This window comes from Rhamphochromis longiceps, linkage group LG9, assembly GCF_057381845.1.
Source record: "Rhamphochromis longiceps isolate RC_006_pf linkage group LG9, R_longiceps_female_GT1.1, whole genome shotgun sequence".
NCBI lineage: Eukaryota > Metazoa > Chordata > Actinopteri > Cichliformes > Cichlidae > Rhamphochromis > Rhamphochromis longiceps.
This window is the reverse complement of record NC_140565.1, coordinates 10,290,558-10,317,974: the sequence shown is the minus strand read 5'-3', so window position 1 is coordinate 10,317,974 and position 27,417 is coordinate 10,290,558. Positions and strand designations below refer to the sequence as shown.

At 40.8% G+C, this 27,417-nt stretch overlaps 1 protein-coding gene and 1 pseudogene across 2 annotated transcripts; one reads left to right on the top strand and one right to left on the bottom strand.

The window, feature by feature from the left end:
- The first annotated feature begins 4,696 nt into the window (after nucleotides 1–4,696).
- On the top strand, nucleotides 4,697–15,123 carry LOC146661675 (TIMELESS-interacting protein-like; annotated as a pseudogene). Its single transcript, XR_014913248.1, has 8 exons — nucleotides 4,697–4,716; nucleotides 7,602–7,749; nucleotides 8,208–8,298; nucleotides 9,320–9,388; nucleotides 9,566–9,695; nucleotides 9,782–9,845; nucleotides 10,628–10,840; nucleotides 14,668–15,123. The product of XR_014913248.1 is annotated as a TIMELESS-interacting protein-like (transcript).
- Nucleotides 15,124–15,400: 277 nt separating this feature from the next.
- On the bottom strand, nucleotides 15,401–26,487 carry LOC146661674 (DIS3-like exonuclease 1). The gene is made up of 9 exons (XM_085418209.1): nucleotides 26,220–26,487; nucleotides 24,108–24,200; nucleotides 23,737–24,025; nucleotides 21,069–21,304; nucleotides 19,727–19,881; nucleotides 19,373–19,551; nucleotides 19,137–19,282; nucleotides 18,302–18,473; nucleotides 15,401–16,733 (listed from the first exon to the last, which is right to left on the bottom strand). The coding sequence occupies exons 1-9, from the start codon at nucleotides 26,456–26,458 to the stop codon at nucleotides 16,416–16,418; spliced, it is 1,827 nt and encodes a 608-aa protein (XP_085274335.1). The 5' UTR covers nucleotides 26,459–26,487; the 3' UTR covers nucleotides 15,401–16,415.
- Between the last annotated feature and the right edge of the window lie 930 nt (nucleotides 26,488–27,417).

Below are 27,417 nucleotides of genomic sequence, written 5' to 3'. Positions count from 1 at the left end.
TGAAAATTAAGATGGAACAGACGAGGTGACATTAGCAGTAGAAAAAGTAGAAAAAGTAGAAAAAGCAGGAGTGTCCCTCCTCCAGAAGAAGCAGAAGCGTTTTTTCTTCTTTTCCATGAGCTTTTCCACGAGCACTTTTTTCTCTAGGATGAGGGTTCTCAACTGATCGATTGTTTCTGCATTCTCCTGCTCAAGTCTCTTGCATGTTTTCTCCACTTCTTCTAATTTGGCTTGTTTGTCTTCGAGCCTTTCTTTCATTTCTTTAGATGTTGCCTCCTGCATTAGCTTTGCCTCGTGCAGCTCTGTATAACTCTGTTGTAATTTGTTGTGCGTGTCTTCCAACTGCTGACTTCTGCTCTCGATTTCTTGAAGTGAACACTGCAGGTCTTCGTTTGTTTTCTCTAGTTGTTGCTTTAGCACCTGCATCTCAGTGTTTTTGCACTTCACGTTGTCTGAAAGTTCCTCGACTTCTGTGTTTTTTCTCAGCATGTCATTGAGCTTACTCTGCATCTCTGAGCATTGGTTTTGCAGTTTTTCCTTTTCCTCTTCCAGTTCAGTTGTTTTGTAGTTCAGTTTGTTATAAAGTTCTTGCAGGTTTTGGTTTTTCCTCTCAAAGTCCTGGAGAATTTCTTTGTCTTCTTTCTGCTTTATTTCCTGTTGTTCTTGGTCTTGAAGCAGCTCTTGATATTTGTGCAGTGTTTCATCAAGCTTTACCTGCAGCGCTCCGTATTGTTCCTGCACACCTTGGAGTTGGCACTGCGTGTCTCTCTGGTCCAGTTTTTCTTTCTCTTCAAGGATTTCTTTATTCTTTTGCAGAGCTTCATCAAGCATTACTTGCGAGCCTTCGTTGTGTTTCTCGATGTTCTGAAGTTTGCAATCCAGATGTTTCTGTTTCATGTCTTGCTGTTCTTTCTCTTGAAGGAAATCTTTATTTCTTTGCAGTGCTTTATCAAGTTTTATTTTCAGCGCTGTGTATTTTTCCTGCACGTCTTCAAGCTTGCAGTCCGTTTGTTTCTGTTTAATTTCTTGTTGCTTTTGTTCTTGAAGCAACTCTTTATTTTTGTTCAGTGTTTTATCAAGCTTTACCTGAAGCGCTTTGTATTTTTCCTCCATGCCTTGGAGTTTGCACTGCTTCATGTCCTGTTGTTATTTTTCTTGGAGGAGTTCTTTAATTTTTTTGCAGAGCTTCATTAAGCTTGATTTGCAAGCCTTTGTTGTGTTTCTCCATGTCCTGGAGCTTGAAATCCATTTCCTTCTGTTTTATCTCCTGTAGCCTTTTTTCTTGAAGAAACTCTTCATTTGTGTGCGGTCTTTCATCAAGCTTTACTTGCAGCTCCTGATTCTTTTTGTCCTTCAGCACTAGTTTTTCTAGTGCTCTATCAAGCTTTGCTTGGAGCTCAAAGTTTCTTCCCTGCATTTCTAGGAGTTCCATTTCTTTCAACTTTTGAATATCTTCCTTTTCTAGAAGCTGGTTGAATGATTTGTCTACTTGATCAGGAAGTTGAATTTTGTCTTCCTGATCACAAAGAGGAGAGTTGGGCTTTACTGTTTTTTTCTGTTTTCTCTGAGACATGTTTGAATCTGTAAACTGTCACTCTGTTTATATCTGAATTAACTAATTTCAAGAAACTGTTGAAATTACCTGGACTGCCTCAGCCCAGGTGATGTAACATTAGCAGACAGAGGGTTTGATGTTGCAGAATCTTTGGAGCTGTACCATGCTGAACTGAAGAGCCCAGCTTTCACCAAAAGGAAGAACTAACTGGGCCCTAGATTGCCCAATCAAATCTCTTAATGCCACCTACCCTCTCCTACATTAACTGTGGGCTCACCTTGTAGAACAGAGTTGAGTGTGGAAGAAATGGCAAAAATATGGAGCTGAAAAGCTGAGAGAGAAAAAGAAATGATAAATAAATCAATGTGTCAAATTAACTGACATGTTAGCTGGTAGAGTGCCCACTGCATTATATATATATCATCTCTTTTTTATAATAAATAATCAAAAACTTTATTTAAACTAAGATTTTAAAAAATATGTGCAGTGATTGATGTGCTCTCAGACATGTGCTTCAATCCACACACAAATACAAAACAATCTGACCACACGTACAACTGTTTCACAAACTCTATAAAGCATTCACACTCCAATGGATGCATCAGAAAGCAGCTTGGGATTACAATCTTGTCCAAGGATATTTCGCCTGCAGACTGGAGCAGCCAGGGATCAAACCAGAAAACTTTCTGATCAAAAGCTGACTTGTGCTAAATGCTGAACGGCAGCCAACCCATTTTAGCCATTTAATGAATGTGCCATTTAATCTTGGCTGCAGCCAAGATTAAATGGCACATTCATTAATTACAGAGTTACGGATTGTTACATGGAACTCAAAAGAAATAATGAACCCATCTCGTGTCCTGTGTCTTCTATAGCTGTCTGTACTTTTACTTCCAAAGTTGATCAGCAAACAGTTTGCAGGCCTCTAATTATCAGGCTGTACTCAAGCGCTTGAATTCAACCTAAAAGCTGTGCTGTCATACAGAACCAAGTACCCTCCGCGGAAACTATAGCTAATGTCACAACTGGATCTGATGAGACAGCTATGATTTCTGGACTCGAAGTAAATAATCCTGAATCAATTTATACAACATCAGTTTGTTTGTTTTGCTTTCATAACAAATAGTTTGAGCCATATACAAATACAGAAGTGACAAAAGGAAACATATTTACAATCCAAAGTCAGACTAACTATTTTCAGTAGCACAGTCTTTTATTTACAGTCTGCTTCTCCTGGTGGTAAACCTCTATCACATGTTTGGATTAAAAATTAGGCCTATATAGCTGCTGGTTCCAGCTTAAGCAATATGTTAAAAATACTAAATTCTTCATTGATTTGAGCTGTGGGGTTTGCTATACACTGGCAGAAAATTGTAGAGTAAATGGTGAAAACGAACAAACCAAATAACAAGATCCTTGAATTCCATCTTTTTTATTAACAGAAACTCCAACAAATTTGTGCCCAATTGATGATGTTTGGGACATGAAAAGTCCAGTCCAGCAGGTGGCGGTAATGCGCCTTAAAGCTTTAACCGCCAAAAAATACAAGAGCAGAAGAAGAAGAAGCCGAGTTCCCGCTTTATGGCGTTTTTCTCTCCGATTATAGTCAAGACTGATTTAAAGGTAAGCACCGAGCTAATATTAATCCGAGTCTAGTTAATCTTGAGTTTAGCTCCTGAATGAGTCTTTCTGTTGCTCTCCTCGGTGTCTCTTCTCAAGTTTTTGTGAACAAGTTGGAAAAAAAAATCTGACTAAATTGACTCAAGCTGCTTTAAACTAATTCACAGAAAGATATCACCAAAAGGTTGTGAAACACAGAGAAGAAAAGAATTTATTAGAAGAAAGCTTTTAAATGAGCTCATTGTAATCAGAGTTTGTGTTGTTTTATTAGTCTGTTATTAAGGCTACTTAGCATCTCTGTGGCACCTGCACAGCTTATGAATGCAGCTTGCTAGCTAAGCTAGCTAGCGCCACCCTTCTTCCATATAAGGTCACTTCCGGCTCCAAAAGACCCAACATGTTGGCGGTAAAAGTGCTATAATGAAATACATTTATGAGAAATGTAAAAATAAATGTGTTCCAGGCTAAAACACAGCTGCCTTTATCAGCGCAAAGTTGTGATGAGGCTTACTCAGATGATGGCTCAGATTTCTACACCCACTCGGATATACAGATGAAATCAAGACAAGTACATCAATACAAAAATTCACAGGATTGTTCAAAAAATAATAAATTGCATGAATATAGGAAATCTTCCTCTCAGTGACTGAGTTGTCTCATTGTGTCCTCATTTTTTATAAATCAAGGCCTGAGTAACCCAACCTTAAGTGTTCATTAAGGTTTTTGTCACATAGATAGAAAATAAACTCAGAGATTAAGCGGCTGTTATAAACAGAGTGATTAGTTTATGTAAAAAATGTAGTTTGTTGTTGTTCTGGTTTATGTGCTGAAAATGGTTTTATTTGTGTATGTTCAATGTGTTAGACTTGTACATAGTTAAATATATGATCAAATAATGTTGAATCCTGGATATGGATTTGTAAGCAATGAAATTTGAAATAAGGGGGTAGGAACAAGAAAACTTCATCCTACTCCTTTTCGAGCACACACATTCTGTAGACATAGATATTTGCATGAAAACTTGATGATTTTTAAGTTTTGTTATTTTTATTTTTTTCTGTTGTTATTTCAATTATATTTGCATGTTTGAAATAAATTTTATCTATCTATCTATCTATCTATCTATCTATCTATCTATCTATCTATCTATCTATCTATCTATCTATCTATCTATCTATCTATCATTTCTCACGGCACACGTATATTGTTGGGTTTTTTCTTGGCCAGGGCATATTTTAAAGAGGAATTGCTCTCCTGGTACTGGTGTGTCATACTGCTGAATTTGGTATCGGTGCTCAAACCTTTTGTGTTTGTTTCAAACAAGTTGTCCACCCAAGGAAGCTAAAATGTGTTCTGTGTGTTCTCAGATGAACATATGAGACACTTTGACTCTTCAGTGCAGTGTGGAGCTTAACAAAGTTCTGTTTTGTGTCCCAGCTGATCAGGAGGAGGAGAAGAGTCTGACGGAGCAGCAGAGGAAATTTCAGCTACTTGGACTCAGCTCAGCCACTGCAGAGAAAACAATGAGCTCAACACAGAAGGTGACAGATACTAGTGTTAAGAAATACTCCATTAAAAGCTGAAGTACTGATATGTATATTTTATGCTAAACTAAATGAACCTTGTGCAATATTAATGTAATGTAGAAATAATGTATACAATGTATACAATGCCTACATCTTAGACGGTGACGTTGCCTCTAAACATCAAAATGAGCAGGAAGATGTTAAAGTGGGATTCAGCAGGATTCAACCCTAACATCAGCTGTAGTGGCTCAGTGTGGGGAAAAGGGTCACAGCTCACAATCATTTCTATTGAGAGCTCCAGTAGATTTTTTTAATGTACAGGCTGTGATCAGCTGACCTGCTGCTCTCTGTGAATTCATCCAGATGTCTGCAGATGTTTCACGAGTTGTCCTGGCTGATTTCCTTTCTCTACACTGACAGTACACTGTCTTTATATTAGACACTAAACTGTTGGTATGTGGGTGGAGCTCAGTGAATGAATGTCAGCATCATGAGCTTAAGTTTAAGTTAATCTCTGCTACACTTGATGTAATCTAACTCTGACATGAGCACCACAGTCACTGTGCACCAGTCACACACTGTTCTTTACTTAAATCCATCACATTACAGTAAACTTGCCTGCTTATCCTGCACTAACCTGCAGAGGATTTTACTTGTATCCTCCTGTGGATACAAACCAGCAAGAACTCATCAGATCTCTGTCACTTACCATTAATGAAGTTTGGCTTTTATTAATAAACAGAGAGCACGGATCCGTGCACAGGAGGATACAAGCAGCTGCTTCTGTTTGCAGTCACCGTGCACCAGTGTTGTGTTTAATTGTGTCAGTGTTCATTTTTAAACACGTTTTTTAAATCAAATGTTTATGTATACATCAAGATTAATGTTCCAAACAAATGACACTGTACAGCAAATACATACATAGACATGTGCAGCAAAAGGAATCCGAGAAGATGTTTAACTTCTAAATGTTTAAATTGTTTGTTTTATATCCAAAGTCTGTCAGTTTGTCATTCCCTGTTATTGCTGCTGACTAATCACTCAAAGTGACACAACATGACCGTGGGTCTGATTTTTCTGGTAAACTTGTTTAGCAGCCCACTGGAGACGGATACCCTGTTCTTTGAACTTTAATACTGGACAGAAAATCGTCTCCTTCCAGAAACAAAGGGTAGCATTAGAACTTGTGTGAACAGCAAAACAATGTAGAAGATTTCCTTTTGTGTCTGTGTTGTGTCTAGGGCTGCCACGATTTGTCGACTAGTCACGATTACGTCGACTATCAAAATCGTCGACGACTGATTTAATAGTCGACGCGTCGTTTGAAGCTTTGTAAGATCCCAAAAGACGCAGGAATAAGTAGCAGGATTTAAGAGTGTAATAACGGACTGAAACAGAAGATGGCAGCACTGCATGTACAAGGATGCCAGCTGCCGTTAAACCCCGAAGAAGAAGAAGAAGAAGAAGAAGCAGCTGTGTCCCAGAATTCATAGCGCGGCCCAGCTCAGTTTCCAACAATGGCGGCAGCTAGTTAGTTTTAATATTACTCTTATTATTCTTTCTGGGTCACAAAATAAACGTTTAACATATTTTCAGCCGAGAATGTAGCTGTGTAAACCTCAAATATCTGCTCAGTTTATCAGGACACCACATATTTTCAAAAGCGCTCCGACGTTTTCAGAGTCGTCTGTTACCCACTAGCTCGATAGCTAGCCGGGGGCTAGGTCACTAGCACGGTGAGAACACCGGACTCCAGGCAAATTGTTTTCAAACCCACCGCCGTCTTTCGCTACTCAGGTTAAATATATATGAGTCACTTAGATAAATTAAAAATGTTGTTGTTTGGCTTTTTTTTTTTAGTATTTTATTTGTTCCTGAGTAAATCGGTTTGTCTGAGATTAAAGTTATAGTTTTTACACAGCTGAATAAACGTCAAGCAGACAGCTGATTATCAGAAGTGTGAGATGCTGGAGAATATACTCCGTTGTCCTGTTATATTTTAGATAGCAAGGAGTTTATTAAACTTCACCGAAACAATCTGCAAATTTCATTAAAATTGAATAAACTATCATCTTGTCTTTATTTTTAGTTAGCACCTTAAAAGCTTAAAGCTGTAAGCTAATGATAGTTATATAAGAGCATATGCTGCATGGTGCAATAAGCTGTAGTTTTACGTCCAGTGGATGATGATCTGATTAGTCGACTAATCGCATAAATAATCGGTGACTAGTCGACTATCAAAATAATCGTTTGTGGCAGCCCTAGTTGTGTCACATCATTTTGGCTCAAGAGTTTACTTTATTGCTATGTTTGTTTTTTGCTATTTTATTACTACATTTGTATTGTGCAGCACTTCGGTCTGCCAGGTGTGTTTTTAAAGTGCTATATAAATGATGATGACGATGATGCTTACGGAACAGCTGAAAGACTTTAAAACAAACCTGTTACTTTAATGATATTTCTGTGGTACTACAGAGTCCAAAAGAAGTATCGCAGTAATAATTCATCCAAATTGTAACTTTTAAATGTCATTATCAGCCCAAAGGTTCACAACCAGTTCATCCCTGATAGAATGTAAATATATACAAATCTATAAATTGTATTATGTATATAACTGTGAAACAAACATAATGGACCATTAATGTATCATAATAGTACATTTCTGAATTTGGGGTATAATTCCAGGTGGGATGAGTGTCTGTACAGCTCCTCCTGTTGATGTAAAAAAAGAAAAAAGTAAATGCCAGTTTTTTTTAGGTTTTCATGTTGATGTTGTAACACAGTAAAGAATTACTCTTACAGAAATAAATGTCATTTTTTCAACTTGCAGTTAAATTCATGTAACTTAATGCTGATGCTGTTGACGACTGGGGCTCACACGTCTTTTACTTTGTCTCCAGGACCGACTCACCATGGTTGACCCACAGGAAAATAGCCCGCAGGACATTCCTGACTATGACGGCATAGAGGATGAAGCTTTCCCCCCACTCCCACCACCACACTCCCCAGGCCGGGGAGGCCAGGAGGAAGGAGACCCTTTTGCAGATGGTAGATGCTGCTGTGCTCTTACAGGATTACTATGAGGTCTTTAAGATGTGATGATTCAGAACTTTGTATTTTAAATTCATGGTTTAATGAAGAATCATAGAAAAATAAGATTCAGGAAAAAAGGCTAATGTGGGAGAAATACAACCTCTCATAGTCCTTCCACAAAGCTTTTTGGAACAGCTTGATAATAATGAATTTGTTAGTTCAGCCTAGAATTAACAAATGCATGAACTGGTTTTTCAGCATCTCTCTGAGACTGGATGTTTCTAACAATAACAACACACATGTTTTTGTTTGCGTGAGCAAATGAAACCTATCAGATACTGTTCAAACCAGCACATTTCTTCTGTAACCTCCAGTCTATAATTTGTCTGGATTTAAAGATAAGCTTGAAGTTTGCCACGCTGCCAACAGAATGAGTTAGAAACACATCCTGTTGTCATGTGTTTTCAATGCAGGAGATGAAGGTGAGGTATCACAGCTGGCTGATGTCCCTACTGCTAAAAGGAGAGGCGTGAAGAGACCCCAACCCAAGCTGGACTCCCACAGGTAGCAAAGACATTTATATCACGACAGAGGGTTGAAATGCATTAAAATGCGCATTTAAATAGGAATTTGATGTCATCTTGTGTGAGCTGGGACACAAGGAGGCCAAAATCATTGATTGACGTGTGCAGACTGTCAGTGTTGCAGCCAGGTTGAACACGAGTCTGTGACTGCACTGGTTTTTATCACCGTTTCACTAATAATCGTGCACAGAGGCTCAGAGACACACTGACCCACAGAGTTGTTGCAAATGTTTGAAAACGTAAGTTTGTGGAAAGAACAAAAAAAGTGATGTGATATTATCTGAGTGGCGACACCTGTCGTTTCGCAGAGTACTGCAGCGTCTTCTTACGCTTTAGCGGCGGGTACAAATGACTGCATCTGTGTGATGATGGTGCAGCTTCACTCTGCCAGTCATTTAAAGAAGAAAGACTCTAATACCATTGTTGTTTTCATCATTTGGATGGGCAAAATTCCCAGACTGAAAATTGTCAGAGCGTTGGAGACATCCCTGGATGTGTGTGAGAAAGATGTTTCCAGTCTCTGTACACCTATAGTGTGAACCTGGTTAGTATTGCCAACCATAAGTCAGGCTCGTTCCCAGTAGTCTCCCAGTGGGTGTCCCAGTGGCACTCCTCTGTTACTGTTCTGTTCACAATGTTCCTGGACAGAACTAAGTTATACTAAATCAAAGGATGTTAAATAAGCTTTTAAGTAAGAACGTCGATTATACTTAGGATAAAACTTGCAAGCTGTATTAAAGAAAAACATAGATTTTCATTTGATAAAATATTCAAATTAATTGCAACTTTGCTAAAAAAAAAATATATATATATATATATATATATATATATATGTATATGTCTGTCTGTGTTGGCCCTGTGACAGGCTGGCGACCTGGCTGCTGGGATGGGCTTCAGCCATCCACGATCCTGAATTGGATAAGCCAAATACGCCTGGATGTGCTGCTAACCCTGCTTGTAATCCATTAATGGTTTAACTTAGTCTTAATATTTTTTCCCAGGCTGATATCAGATCGAGGGCTTCCAGCTCTGGGCACTCTCTTTGACAATATCCAGTTCAAAGGCAAAGGTCAAAAGTTGCCCTTTCTGTCGTGGTCAAAAATGAGTGAGGGGAACCAGAGGTTGGTTTACCAAATTAAGATGTCTTTTGTTCCAATGACTGGAAGTCATTTTTTAGTGGGAAGAAGAAGCGTCCTATCACACACAGCCCTCTTTCATATCACTACTCGCTGTTTTTGATGTTTGCCCCATTAGGCTGCAGACCTGCGGCTGCTGATGCAGAAGATGGAGAACTGGGCCCACAGGTTGTACCCCAAATTGCAATTTGAAGATTTTATTGACAAAGTGGAAAGGCTCGGCAGCAAAAAGGAAGTGCAGGTGAGAGGAAGCAGTAGAATATTTCCTGCAAGCGTGTGGGATTCCTAATGTTCAGAATTTGTAATTTTTTACTCATTCTTCTATAGACATGTCTTAAACGAATACGACTGGACATGCCCCTGACACATGAAGATTTTACAAGTACAGATGGTAAGAAGAAAAATCATTACTGATGGGGATACGGTGGACTAGGGCTGTGCGATATGACCAAAGTCTCATCTCCCGATATAAGAATTCTATCGTCCGATAACGATATAAATCACAGAAATGTAACATTTTCTGTCAATTCTGTGAATCTCGACTTGCGTGAAGTGTTTCCAGCTGCGCGTCATGTAGCTGGAGTCGAGTGTTTTAACCGATGCATGAAACGACACATTTTTAGACAGAAGTTGTAACGGCGCCGTTTTCTTTGTGAGTATTTATTACACGGCGTGCTGCGGGGGAAAGCCTGTTCTAACGTTTGAGTCTAAGGTTTATTTTTTAGCACCTGGCGGCTCTGTTTTACTTCTCATCCGTAAACACTCTGCTCTTTCACGTGATTCCGTTTATTTTGAAAAGCCTCAACAGGATCTTGAGCTTTATTCTGAAAGGTTTATGTGGAACATAAACAAGCGGACACGCGATGGTTTTACCGTCGTTGTTGCTAACGACAACGCATAAAAACAGGCGCTTGTCCGTCCGTAGTGTGGTTATATATAAGAGAAAGAGAGAACTTTACTACAGTGACATCAGAACCATGAAGAAATATTGCCGTAAACAGTTTATTTTGCGACACCACGAAACAAACGATAGCGTAAAATGAAATAGACGTTTTTGTATATATCGTTGTATCGAACAGCCCTACGGTGGATTCACACCTGCAGGTGCACATAGGAAATACTTGCCATATTCCACAGGACTTAATTATCAGCACTGCTTGAAATTGTGTTCAGGTGCTGGTGACGAAGAGGTACAACGTGAACTGGAAACATTTGGGGATCCTGATCTGTTCAGCAGAGAGAGTTTTATTAATGCTCCCCAAGGGCAGATTGCCGAAGCCCTCGCTCCCCCACCTACTCCCTCTCTGACCGAAGAGCAGCAGAAACGTATTGAGCTGAACAGACAGCGGGCCCTGGAAAAGAGGCGCGCACGCCAGCAGCAAATTGGTAAGAATGGCAAAAATGTATCATACAGCTGGGACACAATATAACAGAAATAATTAATGATTCTGCTACAAAACATCCAGCGAAGGTTCATAAGGATCATCTAGCTTCATTGGTGTATTAACTTTATATGAAAATACAAAAAGCAAAACATTGAATGTACAGTATATTGCCAAAAGTGTTTGCTCATCTGCCCCCACACTCATATGAACTCGAGTGACATCCCATTCACGACGTCCGCCTGTGCAGCTATATCAGCTTCAACTCTTCTGGGAGTGTTTATGGGAGTTTATGACCATTTGTAAGGTCAGACACTGATGTTGAAGGCCTGGCTCCAAGTCTCTGCTCTCATTCATCCCAGTGGTGTTCTGGTCAGGACTCCCATGCCAGAGTTCATGTCTTTGTGGACCTTGCTTTGTGCACTGGTGCCCAGTCATGCTGGAACAGGAAGAAGCCATCCCCAAACTGTTCCCTTAAAGTCGGGAGCCAAAATGTCTTTGCATGCTGAAGCATTAAGAGTTCCTTTCACTGGAACGAAGAGACTGAGCCCAACTTCTGAAAAACAACCCCGCACCGAAATCCCCCTGCCACCAAACCTGGAGCTCTGTTGTCCTGGCAACTGCTAAGTTGACTTGTCTATCGGCTTTCCAGATTGAGAACTGTGATCCGTCGCTCCATAGACTGCATCTCTCCTGTTCTAGAGTCCAGTGGCGGCGTGCTTTACACCGCTGTGTCCCATTGCTTTGCGTTGCACTCTGTGATGTAAGGCTTGGACTACAGCTGCTCGGCCATGGAAATGGATTCCACGAAGCTCTCTGTGCACTGTTCTTTAGCTAATCTGGAGACCACGTGAAGTTTGGAGCGATGGACTCCACAGAAAATTAGCAACCTCTGTGCGCCTCAGTATCCACTGACCCCCACTCTGGGATTTTACGTGATCCACCACTTGATGGCTGAGTTGCTGTCGTTCCCAAACACTTCCACTTAGTAGCAGCAGTCTGCATGCCTAGGTGCTTGATTCTATACAGCTGTGGAAGTTACTGGATCACCTGAATTCAATGATTTGGATGATGGGTGGTGAGTGAATACTCCTTACAATATAGTGAAGTGGATCTAGTGTATATATCCACCAGAAACCCTGAAGGTCGAGTGACGAGTTCCCGTATTGCACAGTTCGTCCAAACCACCAGAGATTCCTCACATTAGTGTGGAGTTTGGTAATAAGAGGCAAAGCATGTAGAAAACATTGATTTCTTTACTGCCTGTCTGATGTCAGCTTCAATTAGGCGTAGTATTTTTGTTTTTGCCTTACACTTGTGATCCAAACTGTTTTTACTTCCTCTTTAGTTAAAGCGGAGCCAGCTGTCTGCGATCTATTGTCTACAAATCTTTAACAGTGACATTAAATCGTTCTTCAGGGTCCTCATTTACCGCAGAAATGATGTAATGTGATTTAAATGAGACCCATAGAAAAGAAAATGACCTGTTGATCGGTCTCTATTATGAGCCTTCACCCATAAAAATGTGTTTACAGTTTATAACACTAGATGGTGATATGAGACCGTTTCCATTGTATTACCCGAGCATGATTTACTCATCGACTTTAAACTTTCACATTTTAGTCATTAGTCCTCCTTAAGAGGAGCCAATCCACCCCCCCCCCCCCCCCCCCCTTTTTTTTTTTTCTGTCCAGTATAGAAACTAAACAGCTGACATCATTCGGGTAGTGTAGCTTCCAGAGATCTGAAGTTAACGTGAACTCTGGAGGGCAGTCAAAAGCTTAATTTTTTATAATGCAACATACTATTATTTACATACATATTATTTTAATAAGCAGTTTCAGGGTTCGTGCTGTTTTAATGAGTGTTCGATGGAAAACGACACTGAAGGAATTTGTACTCTTGAGTCACATGACAGTAAATAATTTCGAGTATGTGTACATAACACAGGCTAATGTTTAAAACTATGATTATTATTTTGCTAGCTATCAAACTATCTGGAGAAATGATTGAAATGCACTGAGTGTGATAGAGTACGGCAGTGCTAGCACAGCAGTTAGTTATGGCATGGTGATTTATGCAGTGTGCTTTAAACTTGGCTAACATTACTTAGCAGTAGCAGTAATATTAGTGACTTCACTCAAGTGAAAGCTTTAATCGTTAGTCCGACACTTAACTAGCCAACTTAAGCCTTAAAGAAAAACTGGTAAAAAGAGGGACTGATGCATGTGGGCACAAAGAAGCCATTTCTTGTGCTGCTGAAGTTCCCTGGCTTTCATTCAAAATGTGTTTATCGTGAGCACCGACACATTAAACCATTTAAAAATTATAAATGGCTTTAAGCTCACATTGATGCCTGTGGGGCTCTATCAGCCACGGAGACGACAGACACATTTTAGTGTTTTAATGAATGAATGTTTCATACTTTAAGGCTGCCTGTTTATTTAAGGGAGATGAACAATACATTATTATTTGACATAATTCTATGACAGGTGATGGACTGAATAAATAGATTTTAGGTCGATGTTTGTGCGTTTTTAAAGTCTTATATGTTGAATTGAACTGAGTGTGTCATCTGTTCAAAGCCTCCCGTCAGTGCTGTTCTCCATGCCTGTCTTACTGTACATGGTGTTATTAGCACAAACACTTTAAAGCTGATCATTTAGGACTGTAACAATAATCCAGAGAGCAATGTAGTCAAACATCTCACAGTTAGTTTTATTGGGAATGAACTTTGACCTGTTAGGCCCCCAGGGCTTTTCTGAGCTTCCTGCTCGAAAATGAAGAGGCCAAAATAAATGGAGTATTTCTCTGCAATTACAAACTCTGTGTAAACAGTCTTGGTATCAAAATAAAGCTAACGCTTGTGAGCTGTCATCAGAGGGGTAAATATTACTGCAGATGTTACTATGTCAAAGTTACTGGGACTCAAACATAGAAAAAAATGATTATTTCCCTCACCTAATTTTTAAAAGTATTTTATAGCTTATATGCTATAAAATATACTTTGGGTCACATTTAACTCCAGAAAATCATAAATCAAAATATGGATGTTACCTGTCCACAGATTCATGGTGATGTAACTGCTCTTTTAACTGTTTGGTGTTTGTAGAAATGGTTTACAGCTGAGATTCAGAGGCTTCTGTGGACACTCATGTCTGCACTTATATTTCTGACCTCGTGTTATAACCGATTAAATGTGATCTCCTCTCTTTTCCCCCATTTTTGGTGGTGTGGGTGCTTAACTAGTTAAAGTACCAAACATCTGTCTCCTGTTGTTGTGTCACGTAGGAAAGAAGCATCAATATCTGATGAGCAGACTTGTTCATTTGTGCAGATTTCTTCTTTTGTGTGGTTGTTTTTTCCAAGTGGAGATGAGCATCTCTAACAAGTTGATTTGTTCACATTTGCACATCTGCATTTTTGAGAGAAATGAGTTTTTTGAGTTTGTGCACTATATGCATATAAGACAACCATTTCCTTTTTCAGTATTTTTGTGTGGTGCATTTTTCTCTGTTTTAACAAAAGAGGAACAAAGAACATTTAAGTCAACCTAAGACGATTTGTTTTAATTTTTACATGGTCTTACTGAGGTGATGCAAAGTGGAACATGCAAACTGTTTTTTTGGTAATGTGCTGGAAAAGCTTGATAATGGACCTTGAAAGTGCTTAAAGTGCTTAAATTTGACCCTGAACAATGAGTTTGAACCCTGCAGTTTACAGTTTCATTTTTCATTATCTCAGCTTTGCCTGTCTTTTATAAATCGTAGTAGACTGAGTGTGTCTGTGTTGACTGAAACCATCACTGTTTCTAATTCTCAACCCTTTCAGGCCCTTCAGCCTCTCAGACTGCTGACATGTTAGGAGACAAACCTCCAGCTGCATCCTCACCAAATGTCATCAAAGGTTCTACTGATGGAGATGAAACTGTAGAAGATCCTGACCTCGAGCCTTCCAACAACACCTCCACGCAACAAACCAGCCCGCTTCCCCCCAAAGACTCTGAGCCCGCTGAGGCTGAGACCGGCCTCAGCCCTGAGCAACAGCTCAGCAACGACTGTGTAGAGGGGGATTAAAGTTCACGTGCAGCAGTTTCTGCTGAAAAGCTTTGGCAGTGAGCAGATTTAAAGGTTTCCCAATGTTCGTGCCTGCTCATTCGAGTAATGTTGTGCATTTCTGGTGGTTTATATCTTGAGCACATGTTCCTACTGTGACGTCAGCTTTGGGTTAGCAAAGACATTTATAATCAATGGAAATAAATGTTTTTCTTATTTTTAAAAGTCCAAATCCTAAACGTATTTACCATGTGTTGGTATCTGTTACAGAAAAATATTTGAACTGATCCACAGTTCCTGCTCTGATGCATCTTCTTTCTCCAGTTTCACTATTGGCAGAATTTTGGTTGCAAACATGTTTCTATAAAAGGCCTCTGTGTGTGTGTAGTATGTGAGCTGTCAACTGACCATCACCCTCTTCCAAGCATTAAGTGCTCGTTCAATTATGAACAGTTCTTTCTTAAGCTACTGCAGGGACATGAAACGCAACACGATGAAGTGGCTCCATCTGCGCTAATGAAAACACCATTTTTAATTACAGGCCACTGCACACATATTGAAATAGTTATGTACAGTTCATATTTCTGTTGGTAGTTCTAGAAAACAATCTTAAAATCCACAAACCAAAAAACGCTTCTGATTATTTACCAGTTCAAACAATAAAAATGTCCTTGGTGTTGGTGTCTTCTATACAGGCTCTTGATATACAAACTATAAGATAAATACATCCTAGTTTTATACATCACTTCCAACACAACCAACCTCAGGTGTATTTCATTACTCTACGGGTTTATTTTAAAGTCTGCTAATGAGTGACATGAAGTTTTATCAGTCCGGTGACCTGTCCAGGGCGTATCCTGCCTCTCACCCTATGACAGCTGGGACAGATTCCAGGACGTGCAGAAGAAAATGGACGAGTGGACGTTTTATCATCTCCAGAACAATACTCGTGCTGGGTTTTGTATGAAGTGGTCACAGGTAGTACAATATGTGTGAACTCACCAAAAATGGTTCTATAACACAAGACATTTAATTTACACAAGACATTGATCCCACCAGTGAGATATTGAGATCACTGGTGCTGAGAGAAAAGCCTTTTGTTACCAGACTTCTTTAACCTGCTGCAGTTGACTAGTTTCCTGCAGGATTGAACCACATTTGCAGTGAGTACTAGGTCTTGTCAAAGTAACTGCTGACACTTCACTGGCATTAACACGTTCCCTATCCTCCTTACAACTAAGTTTAACTTGATGTGATTTTAAAAACTAACTTTTACAAAACGTATCCACTGATTCGGTTTGACTCTGGTTTCTAAAAAGATGGCGGGACATGTTTTTACTTAATATTGTGTTTGCTTTCCTGTGACTTCACACACTCGTGTGGTTTGTCCACACACAATCTGGAGCTACAAGAATGACCTGGATGACTCAGCACGAGTGATCTTCAATGATCACCGTTCTGTTAGCGCACAGCGTGCAGTTCTCACAAGTGTCTGCTTGGAGGTAAAGCTGGGCTACAGCGTTTCTATGCTGTTGTTGCCGGGAGGCGTGAAGCCCTTTCCAGATCCATCAGAGCCAACTCTCTGATTTCTTCCAGAATAGAGTACAGACTGGGAGTTTTGCTCTGACGAAACTCTCTTTCCTCTTTGGAGAGTTTGGGGCGCCGGGCTGTCTTCTCCTGAGCCAGCGCCTCTTCATTCTGACGCACCACCTCTTTGACCAGCTGACTGCGGCCCTGAGGGCTGGGCTGCTGGGACTTGGCACTGTGGTGAGGCTTGTTGCTGATGACCTCGAGGTTTAGACGGTCAGCGTGGCAAGTTGAAGAGTGGACAGAAATACGAACCTGAAGAGAGCAGAGAACGTAAGTCACAGTATTCCTCAGTTCGATCACTACACAGTAATGGCACCTACTGAAAATAGTCTAATGGAATGCTATGCAAAGACAGGCCCACTTAAGGTTTGTGACGTAATATATAACAGCAGTCCTCTCAGCACTGTGCGCAGCGTCACAGCTAAGTAGACAGTGGTGTAGAGTGGAGAAGTTTCCGACTGTGCCACAATTTTGTTCATAAATAGGATAAATTGGATACGTATGTTACACACACGTATCCAATGTAACAAACGTTCATCCATCCGTACACGAACTTTCTTTACTGTGCTTTCTAACATTCACACGACGTGGAGACTGGAGCAGAGGGGGAGAAAAACATTCATTAACACTGTGACCTCGGTCAAGTGTCACAGTGAGGTTGTTGTTTTGTTGATTTGTTTGTTGAATATCATCATCATCTCTTTGTTTGATATGATCATAGCTTGACAGCAGTCAATGCTGTGGTGGACAACTTGTGTTTGGGCTAATGTTTCTTTCTATCTTGTTTTGGCCACATGTGTCATCCATCATCATCCATCAGTAAGCTATGTTGTTAGCATTGCCTTTGCCCTTTGACATTTATGACCCCAGGATAAGTCCATGAAAGAAAGAAAAGATGTTGATAACAGTGGAAGCAGCAGTACTCTGTCACTTTTTCATGTCTTAAAGCCAAAGATGTGAGAATAACACACCGTTACTTCAGTTTCTTTTTGTTAGCTAACCTTAGGGTAATGTTTCCTGCTCTTTTTGCTTAAATCACATGCACTTATTCCTCACAATCATCGTGTGTAACATGCCTGAACTTAATATAACTTGACGCCAGTGATGGGCAGCAACGCATAATTAGATTACTTTTTTCAAGTAACGAGTAAAGTAAGGGATTACTGTTGCAAAAAAGGTAATTAGATTACTGTTACTGTCCCGTAAACACGCTGCTCTACTGTGTTACTAAACCGTGAGTTTGTTTGCAAGAGTGTCTCATGACAATGACATAAGTGCATGCGACGTTTGTGGTAACAAACGTGTGCAGAGCAACAATGGATCATTTATCGAGTGCGAGAGAGAGAGTGCGACCGTGCAGCGTTTAAAGGCGTTTATGTGAAAACAATTACCGCCCACTGTCATTTTTTATCTCCCTTTACAAAAAGGTTTGTGTAGAAACGCCACAAACTGGAAGCATTACATTTCTTGTCTTGGAGGAGAGCCTCCCCCCCCCCACACTTATGTTTTTGTTTTCATATAATATTTAAAAACAATAAACTGAATAACTTTAAATGATTTATTTTCAGGAAGCATTTTCGTCTCATTCATCTTACTGACGTTTTGTTACCTTGAGATTAGCTAACAAAGCAGCAACCACACAACACTTTATCACAACAAGATCATAAAACGTCTCTTAATGTTGGACCACAAAAGATCCAGTAGTCGTATGAACCTGTGATTCATATACACTCATGCATATATATTTGGAATCGTCGCCTTTAGGCGCTGCATTGCTGGAAACCTTCTAAAATGATTGATTAGCGTTTTCTGTGACTTACGGTGATGTGGTCAAACAGTTTGAAGGTGGAGGTGCCACAGCTGGAGGTGGTGGTAATGCGGTCCGGGTATTTTCGCACAGTGCCACCCTGCCAATCACAGCTGCCGTCCTGTCCCGCTACCACCACCAGGCCCTCTTTGTTCTTCAGATACACAGGCCCCCTCACACCATACCTGTGAACAACATGGCTGTGGTCAGAGGCAGCCTTACTTACTCAGTGATATTACTCAACCTGCTTTGCGCCCTGTGATTTTAATCATTACATGGATTCTACAGCCTTCTCAAAATGACCACAGGTTACATTTTAATAAACTGTTAATATTGCATATCCCTGTAACACCACAAGCATGGAGAACACTGATGTTATTAAATTACACTTTCCTTGCAATAAACAAGCAGCAACCTCCAGAGGTTAGCTAAGCTAACGTAGAAGTGCCACAAACACAAGGCTGGCTCCAAAGCACCGTCCCTCACCACAGACTCAACTTCAGCAATGCAATTAACTTATTTAAAGCCTGGTAGAGAAAAGATTCGGGGTTTTAGCCGATTTTCCCTGCTCACAATAAATGTTTAAGGAATTAGTTTAGTAAATTTATACAATTTAAAACTCATTTTGAGGTTTTTTAAGAGAAAATAAAACTAGCGTGTATACTGTTAAATATACATTGATTAGCGTGCAATTACATCTTCCAACAAATTCATTCATTGTCATAAACTTTGAATTCGTCTATTAAAAATACACGAGTGGTTGGCCGTCTGTGAGCTGCTGTACAGCTCCATTAAACAAAGGAAAAGAAGAAGACTGCAGAACAAAACACAGGACTGAAGGTTCTTACTCTGGGATAAACACCAAGACACCGTTGTCTCGAATGGAGTAGACAACAGCGTCAGCCACACAGCACGGGTCTGTCTGAGGGTCTCGTTCTCTGAAAAACAGACACTGAAACAGTGCTGTGGATCGCATTTGGGCTGCCTGTGCTGCCTGCAAATGAAACACAGACGTCAGCACAGCTTCTGTTAATAGAGTAAGAGGTGAATCATTGAAAAACACAAACAATAAAACACCCCTGACCCTGTTCTTGCTGTTGACATGGTGAGCCATTTCCTCCACTTCTTTGTTACTGGCTGGTGCTTTACCAGATACAACGCCCCTCTGCATGTGCAGGGCTGCGGTAAGAAGGCGGTGCACGACAATGTCTGCGTACCGACGGATGGGTGAGGTAAAGTGTGTGTAGCGATCCAGAGCCAGACCTACGACAACGAAGCAAATATCAGCACGTTAGCCTTCTTTCTAGTTCTCAGTCGAATAATTCTTCACAAGCAACAGACGTTGGACAAGTGTGTGCAGACGTGTGATGGATGGACTGACCCACAGTCACACTGAAACTCTAGTGCAGCCAATAAAAGCTGTGCAGCGGTATCGTACCATAATGGTAGTATTGGTCTTGAGGATGAGCACCAGTGGAGAAGTACAGAGCCTGTGACATAGCAGTGGTGGCCATCATTCTGAACAACCTGTTCACCAAGGGGTCCTGTGGGTCCACAGCTCGGTCCAGTGAGGCAGCTAAAGCCTTGTTGGACCTGAAGGAACAGAGCCAGAAACCAGGGATGAGTGAGGCCTCTCATCTCAGCAGTCAGTGACACAAAGCTACTTGCATCACCATGTCTCTTGTCCTGGGACCGGTTCTGCTGTTGGTTTAACCCCCCCCCCCCCCCCACAATCCTCCAACCGCACATTCATATTTTGTTTTCAAACTCCATTGCAGTTCATTCCACGCCTCAGATCCTCAGACCTTTTGTAAACAGTTAAACAAATAAAAGTTAACTGTAATAGATTACAGGTTGTAATTAAATAAATCACTGCCTCTTTTAAAAAACAGAAAAACAAACCATCTTTAATTATTTGAGTTGTTTGTTTTGTTCCCGTGTGAGAATATTCAACACTGCTCTCTGTGCAAAACGGGTTTAAAAGCATAAACAGCTGTGGGATCCTGTTTGTCCGGGATTTGAACCGGGGAACAAACTGCGGCAGGATCAGCGTTGTGCCGAGGTCGGCATCGCCGACAGCATGTGTTCCCCCTGCGTGGCGAGCGTTCGCTGGGCACGGAGTGTGGATCCAGGTTACGCCGCCTCCATTACAAACAGTCAGACGTGGAAGTAGTGATGTTTTAGTTTTGTAAAAAAGTGAAACCTGAGTGTCGTTACATTACCATTCAGTTTAAGGGTTACAACAGAAAATGAAATATTTATTGTCCTCTCGTGGTATCAGACGGGATTATTTTAACAAACGAAGGACATTTTGCCTGATAATTATATTTATCCTGTAACTTTACTGTGTAAAGAGCTAAAACCTCCAAAGTTTCAGGAGTAGTTAGTCGTTATAAGAAGTGTTTGTGAACTGAAAATCAAGAATGTGGGATCCTGTTTGTCCGTGATTTGGACAGCCCAGCGTGTGCTCCCGACGCAGGGGAAACTAATTCTGTCGGGGAGACCGACCTTGCCACGACAGCTGTTGTGAAGCTGAAGCCAAAGGCAAGATATGCTTCATCATATGTTCTAGTCTTTGGTTTGGAAGCATATTTGGCTTCAACCTCAACCTGAGCTGAAGGAACATGTCTTCTTCTTGTCTGACTGCTCATGTGACACCTGAGTGTGTCCCCGTGTTATCAAACATTTCAGGTTCACACACTTGTGTGTCTGAACATGATGTGCGTTGGACTACAATATGCATTTCCTCAGTTTCTATACTGAACAGTCAAAAACATTACCTGGTGTCAATGGTGAAACCTTTGGCCTTTGCAGTGTCCACCAGCTGGTTGAATAGCTCCTGTTGTGGTGGTGGGTGACACCTTAGAAGGGCCTGGTTGGGGAAAGCTTCCTGGATCTTGCGGGCCACCCAGTGGTTGGCGTAAATCATGCACTCTGCCACGGTCTCATGGACCTCCAGGGGCTGACGAGGGACCAGGGCCGTAATGTTCCTCTCCTCATCCAGCTGGGCACCCACCTGAAAAGGGAAAATGCTTCTAACGTGACTTCAATGAAAAAGAATATGAAAATGCATCAGTGGGCCACATTTTACTACAGTTTACTTTAACTCAGTTGAACATGCACCATTCCACCGGAACAAATGCTGCACGGAGAACCAAATGTGAATGAATCTCAACCTGAAAACAGTCTACTGTCTTTCCTACGTTCAGCTCTCTATCATACCAGTAAGAACACATATCCCTAACAGGCACACAGCTCTGCTCATGGGCACAGAAACTCCACCGATCTGCTGTTCATGCTTTTTGTTTATAGTGGACAGCCAATCAGAGTTTAAGTTAGCTCAAAGGAAATGTGCCTTAAAGAGAGAACAAAACTTTTCTCAGACTAAGGATGAACTGAGGGGACCCAAAGCACTTCAGCAGGAACCAAAAGAAGCCAGAAAGTTTGGATTTGAACACAGTTTTGGCCGTTTTATATAATAGATCAAGATGAAACATCTGTTGTCCTTATCCTTCAGGACAACAGATGTTTCACCAGCGGTCAATAATCCAGCTTTGTCAAGATAAGAACTTGATTTTTGGGTGGCAGCTCAATCATTAAACACACTTTTAGAAATATATTGGTTTTTCCACTATCCCAGAAGCAACCCGAGAGAATCATTTTTACTTCATATCAATATTCTGTGTGCGTACAGCCATAACAGGAATGCAATAACTGAATAATAAATAAATCCAAGACATCCTATTAGAGAGCATCTTATAGAACAACAGGAATTGTCCATATGAGGTTTTAACAGATGGCCGACCAGCCGCTGTAGATAAATGGCTGTGATCTAATGTGAAAACTGTCAGTGGTTTCACAGTGGAGTGCTTGGTTTCTTTATTCCAATATTCTCACTGAAATGACTTTCTGATAAAATGTTTTCTGCTGAGGAACGTGTTCTGCTTAGACGCCTGATTTTAAAAATAACGTCTCTATTAGACCGTACTATAATTTATTATCGATGAAAAGAAATATATGGTATCCATCTGTAATTCTGTAAATAACACAGCAAAAAACCAAACTAAACATAAAGACCTGGAAGACTCCTGCGTCTAAATTCATTCAGTTATTGTACTGAGTCCTGAACATGTTAGAAATATGGTATCTAAGCAGATTCTTACTCTGGATGGCATTACCTTGGCCTCCAGTAACGCTGTGAGGAACCTTGGAGTCATGTTTGACCAGGACATGTCCTTCAATGCACATATTAAACAAATATGTAAGACTGCGTTCTTCCATTTGTGCAACATCTCTAAAGTTAGAAATATCCTGTCTCAGAGTGACGCTGAAAAACTAGTTCATGCATTTATTACTTCCAGGCTGGACGACTGTAATTCATTATTATCAGGATGTCCAAAAAACTCGCTGAAAAGCCTTCAGCTGATCCAAAATGCTGCAGCAAGAGTCCTGACAGGGACTAGAAAGAGAGAGCAGATTCCCTTCATTGGCTTCCTGTTAAATCCAGAATTCAAAATCCTGCTCCTCACATACAAGGTCTTAAATAATCAGGCCCCATCTTATCTTAATGACCTTGTAGTACCATATCACCCTATTAGAGCACTTCGCTCTCGCTCTGCAGGCCTACTTGTTGTTCCTAGAGTATTTAAAAGTAGAATGGGAGGCAGAGCCTTCAGTTTTCAGGCCCCTCTTCTGTGGAACCAGCTTCCAGTTTGGATTCAGGAGACAGACACTATCTCTACTTTTAAGATTAGGCTTCAAACTTTCCTTTTTGCTAAAGCATATAGTTAGGGCTGGACCAGGTGACCCTGAATCCTCCCTTAGTTATGCTGCAATAGACCGTGGCAGCTGGGGGATTCTCATGATGACGCCGAACATCATCATCACCTCTTTGTCATCATTATCACTGACTACATGTTTATAGACCAATCTCCATTTAATCATTAGTTATCATTAATCCCTGGCCCTTTTCCACAGGTGTCTTTTGACCTGATTTCCTCCCCTCGGCTGTATGAAGTGTTTCGGGGTGACTGATACTGAATTTTCTAACCATGATGTCATCTGACAAAATGACCAAACACAGAGGTTAAGTCAAACTTTCACTTAGACAGAAGCTTAGAAGGGAGAATCTTCTGCAGCTGAAATGTGCGAGAAAGATAGTGGTTCCAGTTTTTAATGTGCAGAATGGATTTCTCTCCACTGAAGCTATGTGCACGGTTTACTTTGTTTGATTCACTTCAGATTCATTGAATCATTTTGTGTCGTATGTTAGACGTCAGTAGTGACGATGTGTTAGGGTTAGACACTCAGCTATAACATGCTTACGCTTTCAATTAAGAACATGAACCTTAAATGTTTGCAGTCTTTATTTATATAGTCTTACTGTTAAGTACACACATTACCAAAACACACAAAATACTCTATGAAGATACAAGAAACCAATCATACCTCCACTCCTTCCAGCTCCAGCGCTCCTCCTCTGTCCCTCTTTGCCCGAAGATGTCTGGCTACATGTGTGAGCATCTCAAGTGCCTCAGTGAGTTGAGCTAGCTTAGAACCCTTTTCCTGAGGACCCAGGTTGGCCAGTTCCGCTACCTCAACCTGTTCTCCGTTGAGGAGCGCCTGAGCCAGCTCGTAGTGGAGCTGATAGGAGGAGCGGATGAGTGTACGACCATACCAGACCTCTTGGACTTCAAGGGATTCTGCGTCAAGCTCCCAAAGCACGCTCATTGCATACCTGAATTTGAAAGTGTCAGTTACACAACTAGCATGCATTTTAAGCATATGAAAATGAAACGTGTGATGGGAAGTCTACTAACCTGTCAGCACCTCCCAGCAGTGAGCAAAGGTCTGCGCTGAGAATAGCAGGCAGCATGTCGTACCTGCGGTCTGCCAGGTAGTAGGTTGTAGCCCTTAAGAAGTGACATAATAAATATAAAAAGGCAATGAGATCAAAGCAGCAGCTTTATCATCTTCTTTCTAATCAAAAGTGAGACATAATTTGAAAATAAGTACTAAATATTCAGAGTTTGTTCCACCTTTGTCATTTTCATCCTTCTGTTTATTAATAAGTCAGGAAGGATGAAATAAATAAGCAAAATGTTTTTCTTATGATTTAATAAATATTCCCCATTTTCTGAAATAGAATTTAAGGCTTCAAACCACAATCATGAGATTTTAATTTACTTCTTTAAAGTGTGGAGGCGAGCTGGACAGGTGGGTGATCTGCACGCTGCTTTGTGGACAGCTATGAAATGTAAAATGGAATTTTAGAGTAAGTCAGAGAGAAAGCAGAGGACCAAAACTACATTAAAAATCACAACATAAAAAATATATAGTAAGATTTCAGTATTATTTTATAAGTGCACGTTGTTAACAGTCTACACGGAGTTTCTCTCCTCACTCGGCTCTCAATCATCTTCTGTACATGCTGCTGCTGCTGCTGCTGCTGCCTTTAAAAAACGACATGCACTTCATGGACCTTCTTACTAATTTATCTGCAGACTACACTTTATCAGATACATTTTATTAGCACTGGGTTAGACACTTCTGCCTTCTGAACACTCCTTTCTTCACTTCCAAGACTCAACAAGGTGCTGAAAGAATTCCGTAGAGATTTTGGATTATAGCGAGATTACACCGAGATGACAGCAGAATGCATTTGCTGCAGATTTGTCGGCCGTTCAGCTGTGACACAAATTTTTTTGGGCTGCTTCCCTGTCACATGGTGTCATCGCTGCATGTTCCCAGGAAGGAAAATTTGTGGAGATCAAGTGCAAGCATTACTTTTGCAGCCCCGACCTTCACTTCATTTACTGCAGATATTTTAAACTCAGTTTTATTCATTTGTACAATACAGCACAAAATAAATAAATAAATCAGAACATGTGCATATATCTGGACATAAACACAGATGAATATCTTCTTGTTCTATTACTGTGGTTCAACTGTCTTGTATCATCATCCTCTTTATTAATAAGATGCACTGAAAGCCAATTATAGACAAACCATTAACATCAGGTACTCAAGGTCACATGCCATCATGTGACCTCCGGTGTTTTCCTGACACCCGTAACTGTACAAAGGGGATCTGAAAACAAATGATGTGTGACACACTGTTCTTTACTTCTACCACTCAGTAGAATAAAACTAATTTAGTTGGAAGCGGACTCATTTTTCCTTTTTTTGCTGCATGACCTTCTGGTTGAATGTTGTGTACAAGTATGGCTGCCATGTCCCGTAGTAATATATGTTTATGAAGGCCACAGTGAAAACCACTCAGGCTTTCCCACAGCGGAAACATTCCCCTGTCCTGTTAATGGCATCGTACTCAAAATGAGCACAAGTTCTTCGTAACAACATGGACCACTGTGTTCTGTGTGTAGCAGTTCTCTACTGTGAGAACCCCAACCACCTTTTAGCACGACCAGCATTCGTCCATTCGCACACATATTCATACAGCGCGTTAGTCTATACCTTTAAGCATTTTCTCTCACATGCACACTCACACTAACGGATGCATCCAGGGAAATTTGGGGGTTAAGTATTTTGTGCAAGGTGACTTTAACATGAAGCCCGAAGGCATCAGGGATTGAACCAACAATGTGCTGACCATTGGTTCAATTCCTGGTGCCAGTGATACTTTCAAAGCCATCATGGACCCTGTGAAGTCCTTCTACATGTGATTAAATGATAGACATTTAAGGCTTAATGCTTCACATCAGACACGAGCCTTATTTAAGGTGGCCCTCTGTGTTATTTATAATTGCGCTACAAGGCATGCTGCTGATGCAACATTAATTCAGGCAACAACTTTCTTGCCTCTTTGTACTTCTGAAAGTTCCTCTGAACACTTATGCAAGATGCTGTAATTTTCTTTTATCCTTTTATATCCCACCTACTCTACCCAACCACTCCAACCAGTTCCTCACCTTGAACGTGCCTCCAAGTCTGTGAGCGAACCCTCTTTGACAAAGTGAGTGACATCAGCAATGTGAACTCCCAGCTCCAGCCTTCTGTTGGGGAGCTTGTGTACAGACAGCGTGTCGTCTACATCTTCACAGCCGCGTGGATCGATGCTGAACACCAGGCGACTGTCCCTAAGATCCCGCCGCTCTGCCACCTCAGAGGGGTCTACCGTCCACGGCTTCTCCAGAGAGTTGACCGGCATCTCTCTCAGCTGATGGCAGACGGACAGGCACAGCTAAACAGCCGCATAGTCTTTTGAACTTTTCACATTTTGTTATGATTCTATACAAAACATTAATAATAATAATAATAATAATACATTTTATTAAGCGCCTTTCAAAACACTCAAGGACACTTTACACAAAGACAAAGCAAAACAGTGTTTCACTTTCAGTTGCTCCCTTGTCACAAGGGGTCACCACACCTGATAGCTCAGCATCTTTTGATACGGCAGAGTTTTATACCAGATGCCCTTCCAGGCACAACCCTGATTTGTATCTCCGGTTGCAATCGAACCAGTGACATTTTGCCTGCAAGCCAGTGTGTAAACCACTGATGAAAAAAGGAAAGAATGAACTATTCCACATATTTAATGATTCTTTAATATTTTGTTGATTTGATAATAATAATAATAATAATAATAATGGATTGGATTTATATAGCGCTTTCCAAGGCACCCAAAGCGCTTTACAATGCCACTATTCATTCACTCTCACATTCACACACTGGTGGAGGCAGCTACAGTTGTAGCCACAGCTGCCCTGGGGCAGACTGACAGAAGCGAGGCTGCCATATCGCACCATCGGCCCCTCTGGACAACAATAGCTATATTGCAATCTTTAAAACCTTTGGTTACTATGGTAACTCTCTGATAACCAAGCACTCTCTGATGTGACCAATCACAGAAGCTCTACTGCCACCCCCTTTATAACATAAAAAGTTATGAATGATGTTCCAGTCTATGATAGTGGACTCATCTGTGCTTGTCCTTTGTTACAGCCCATTGCAACCCTTACACTCCTTACAGTGGAAATGCAGTTGTCTTCAGGTGTTGCCTAGGTTTAACTGCCGATTGTCTACACCTGGTGAGGTGTGGCTAAAGGCGTTCCTGAAGTGGTCTAGTCCAATCACCTTCTCCAGGCCAATCAGCATTCATGCTGT

Excerpts from the sequence above, each read along its gene's own strand:
- LOC146661674 (XM_085418209.1), bottom strand. The coding sequence starts at position 26,458 with ATGCCGGTCAACTCTCTGGAGAAGCCGTGGACGGTAGACCCCTCTGAG. Across the intron at positions 24,026-24,107 it reads CTGCTGGGAGGTGCTGACAG|GTATGCAATGAGCGTGCTTT; the intron begins GTTAGTAGACTT and ends TTTCAAATTCAG. Across the intron at positions 18,474-19,136 it reads GTCTTGGTGTTTATCCCAGA|GTATGGTGTGAGGGGGCCTG; the intron begins GTAAGAACCTTC and ends TGTTGTTCACAG.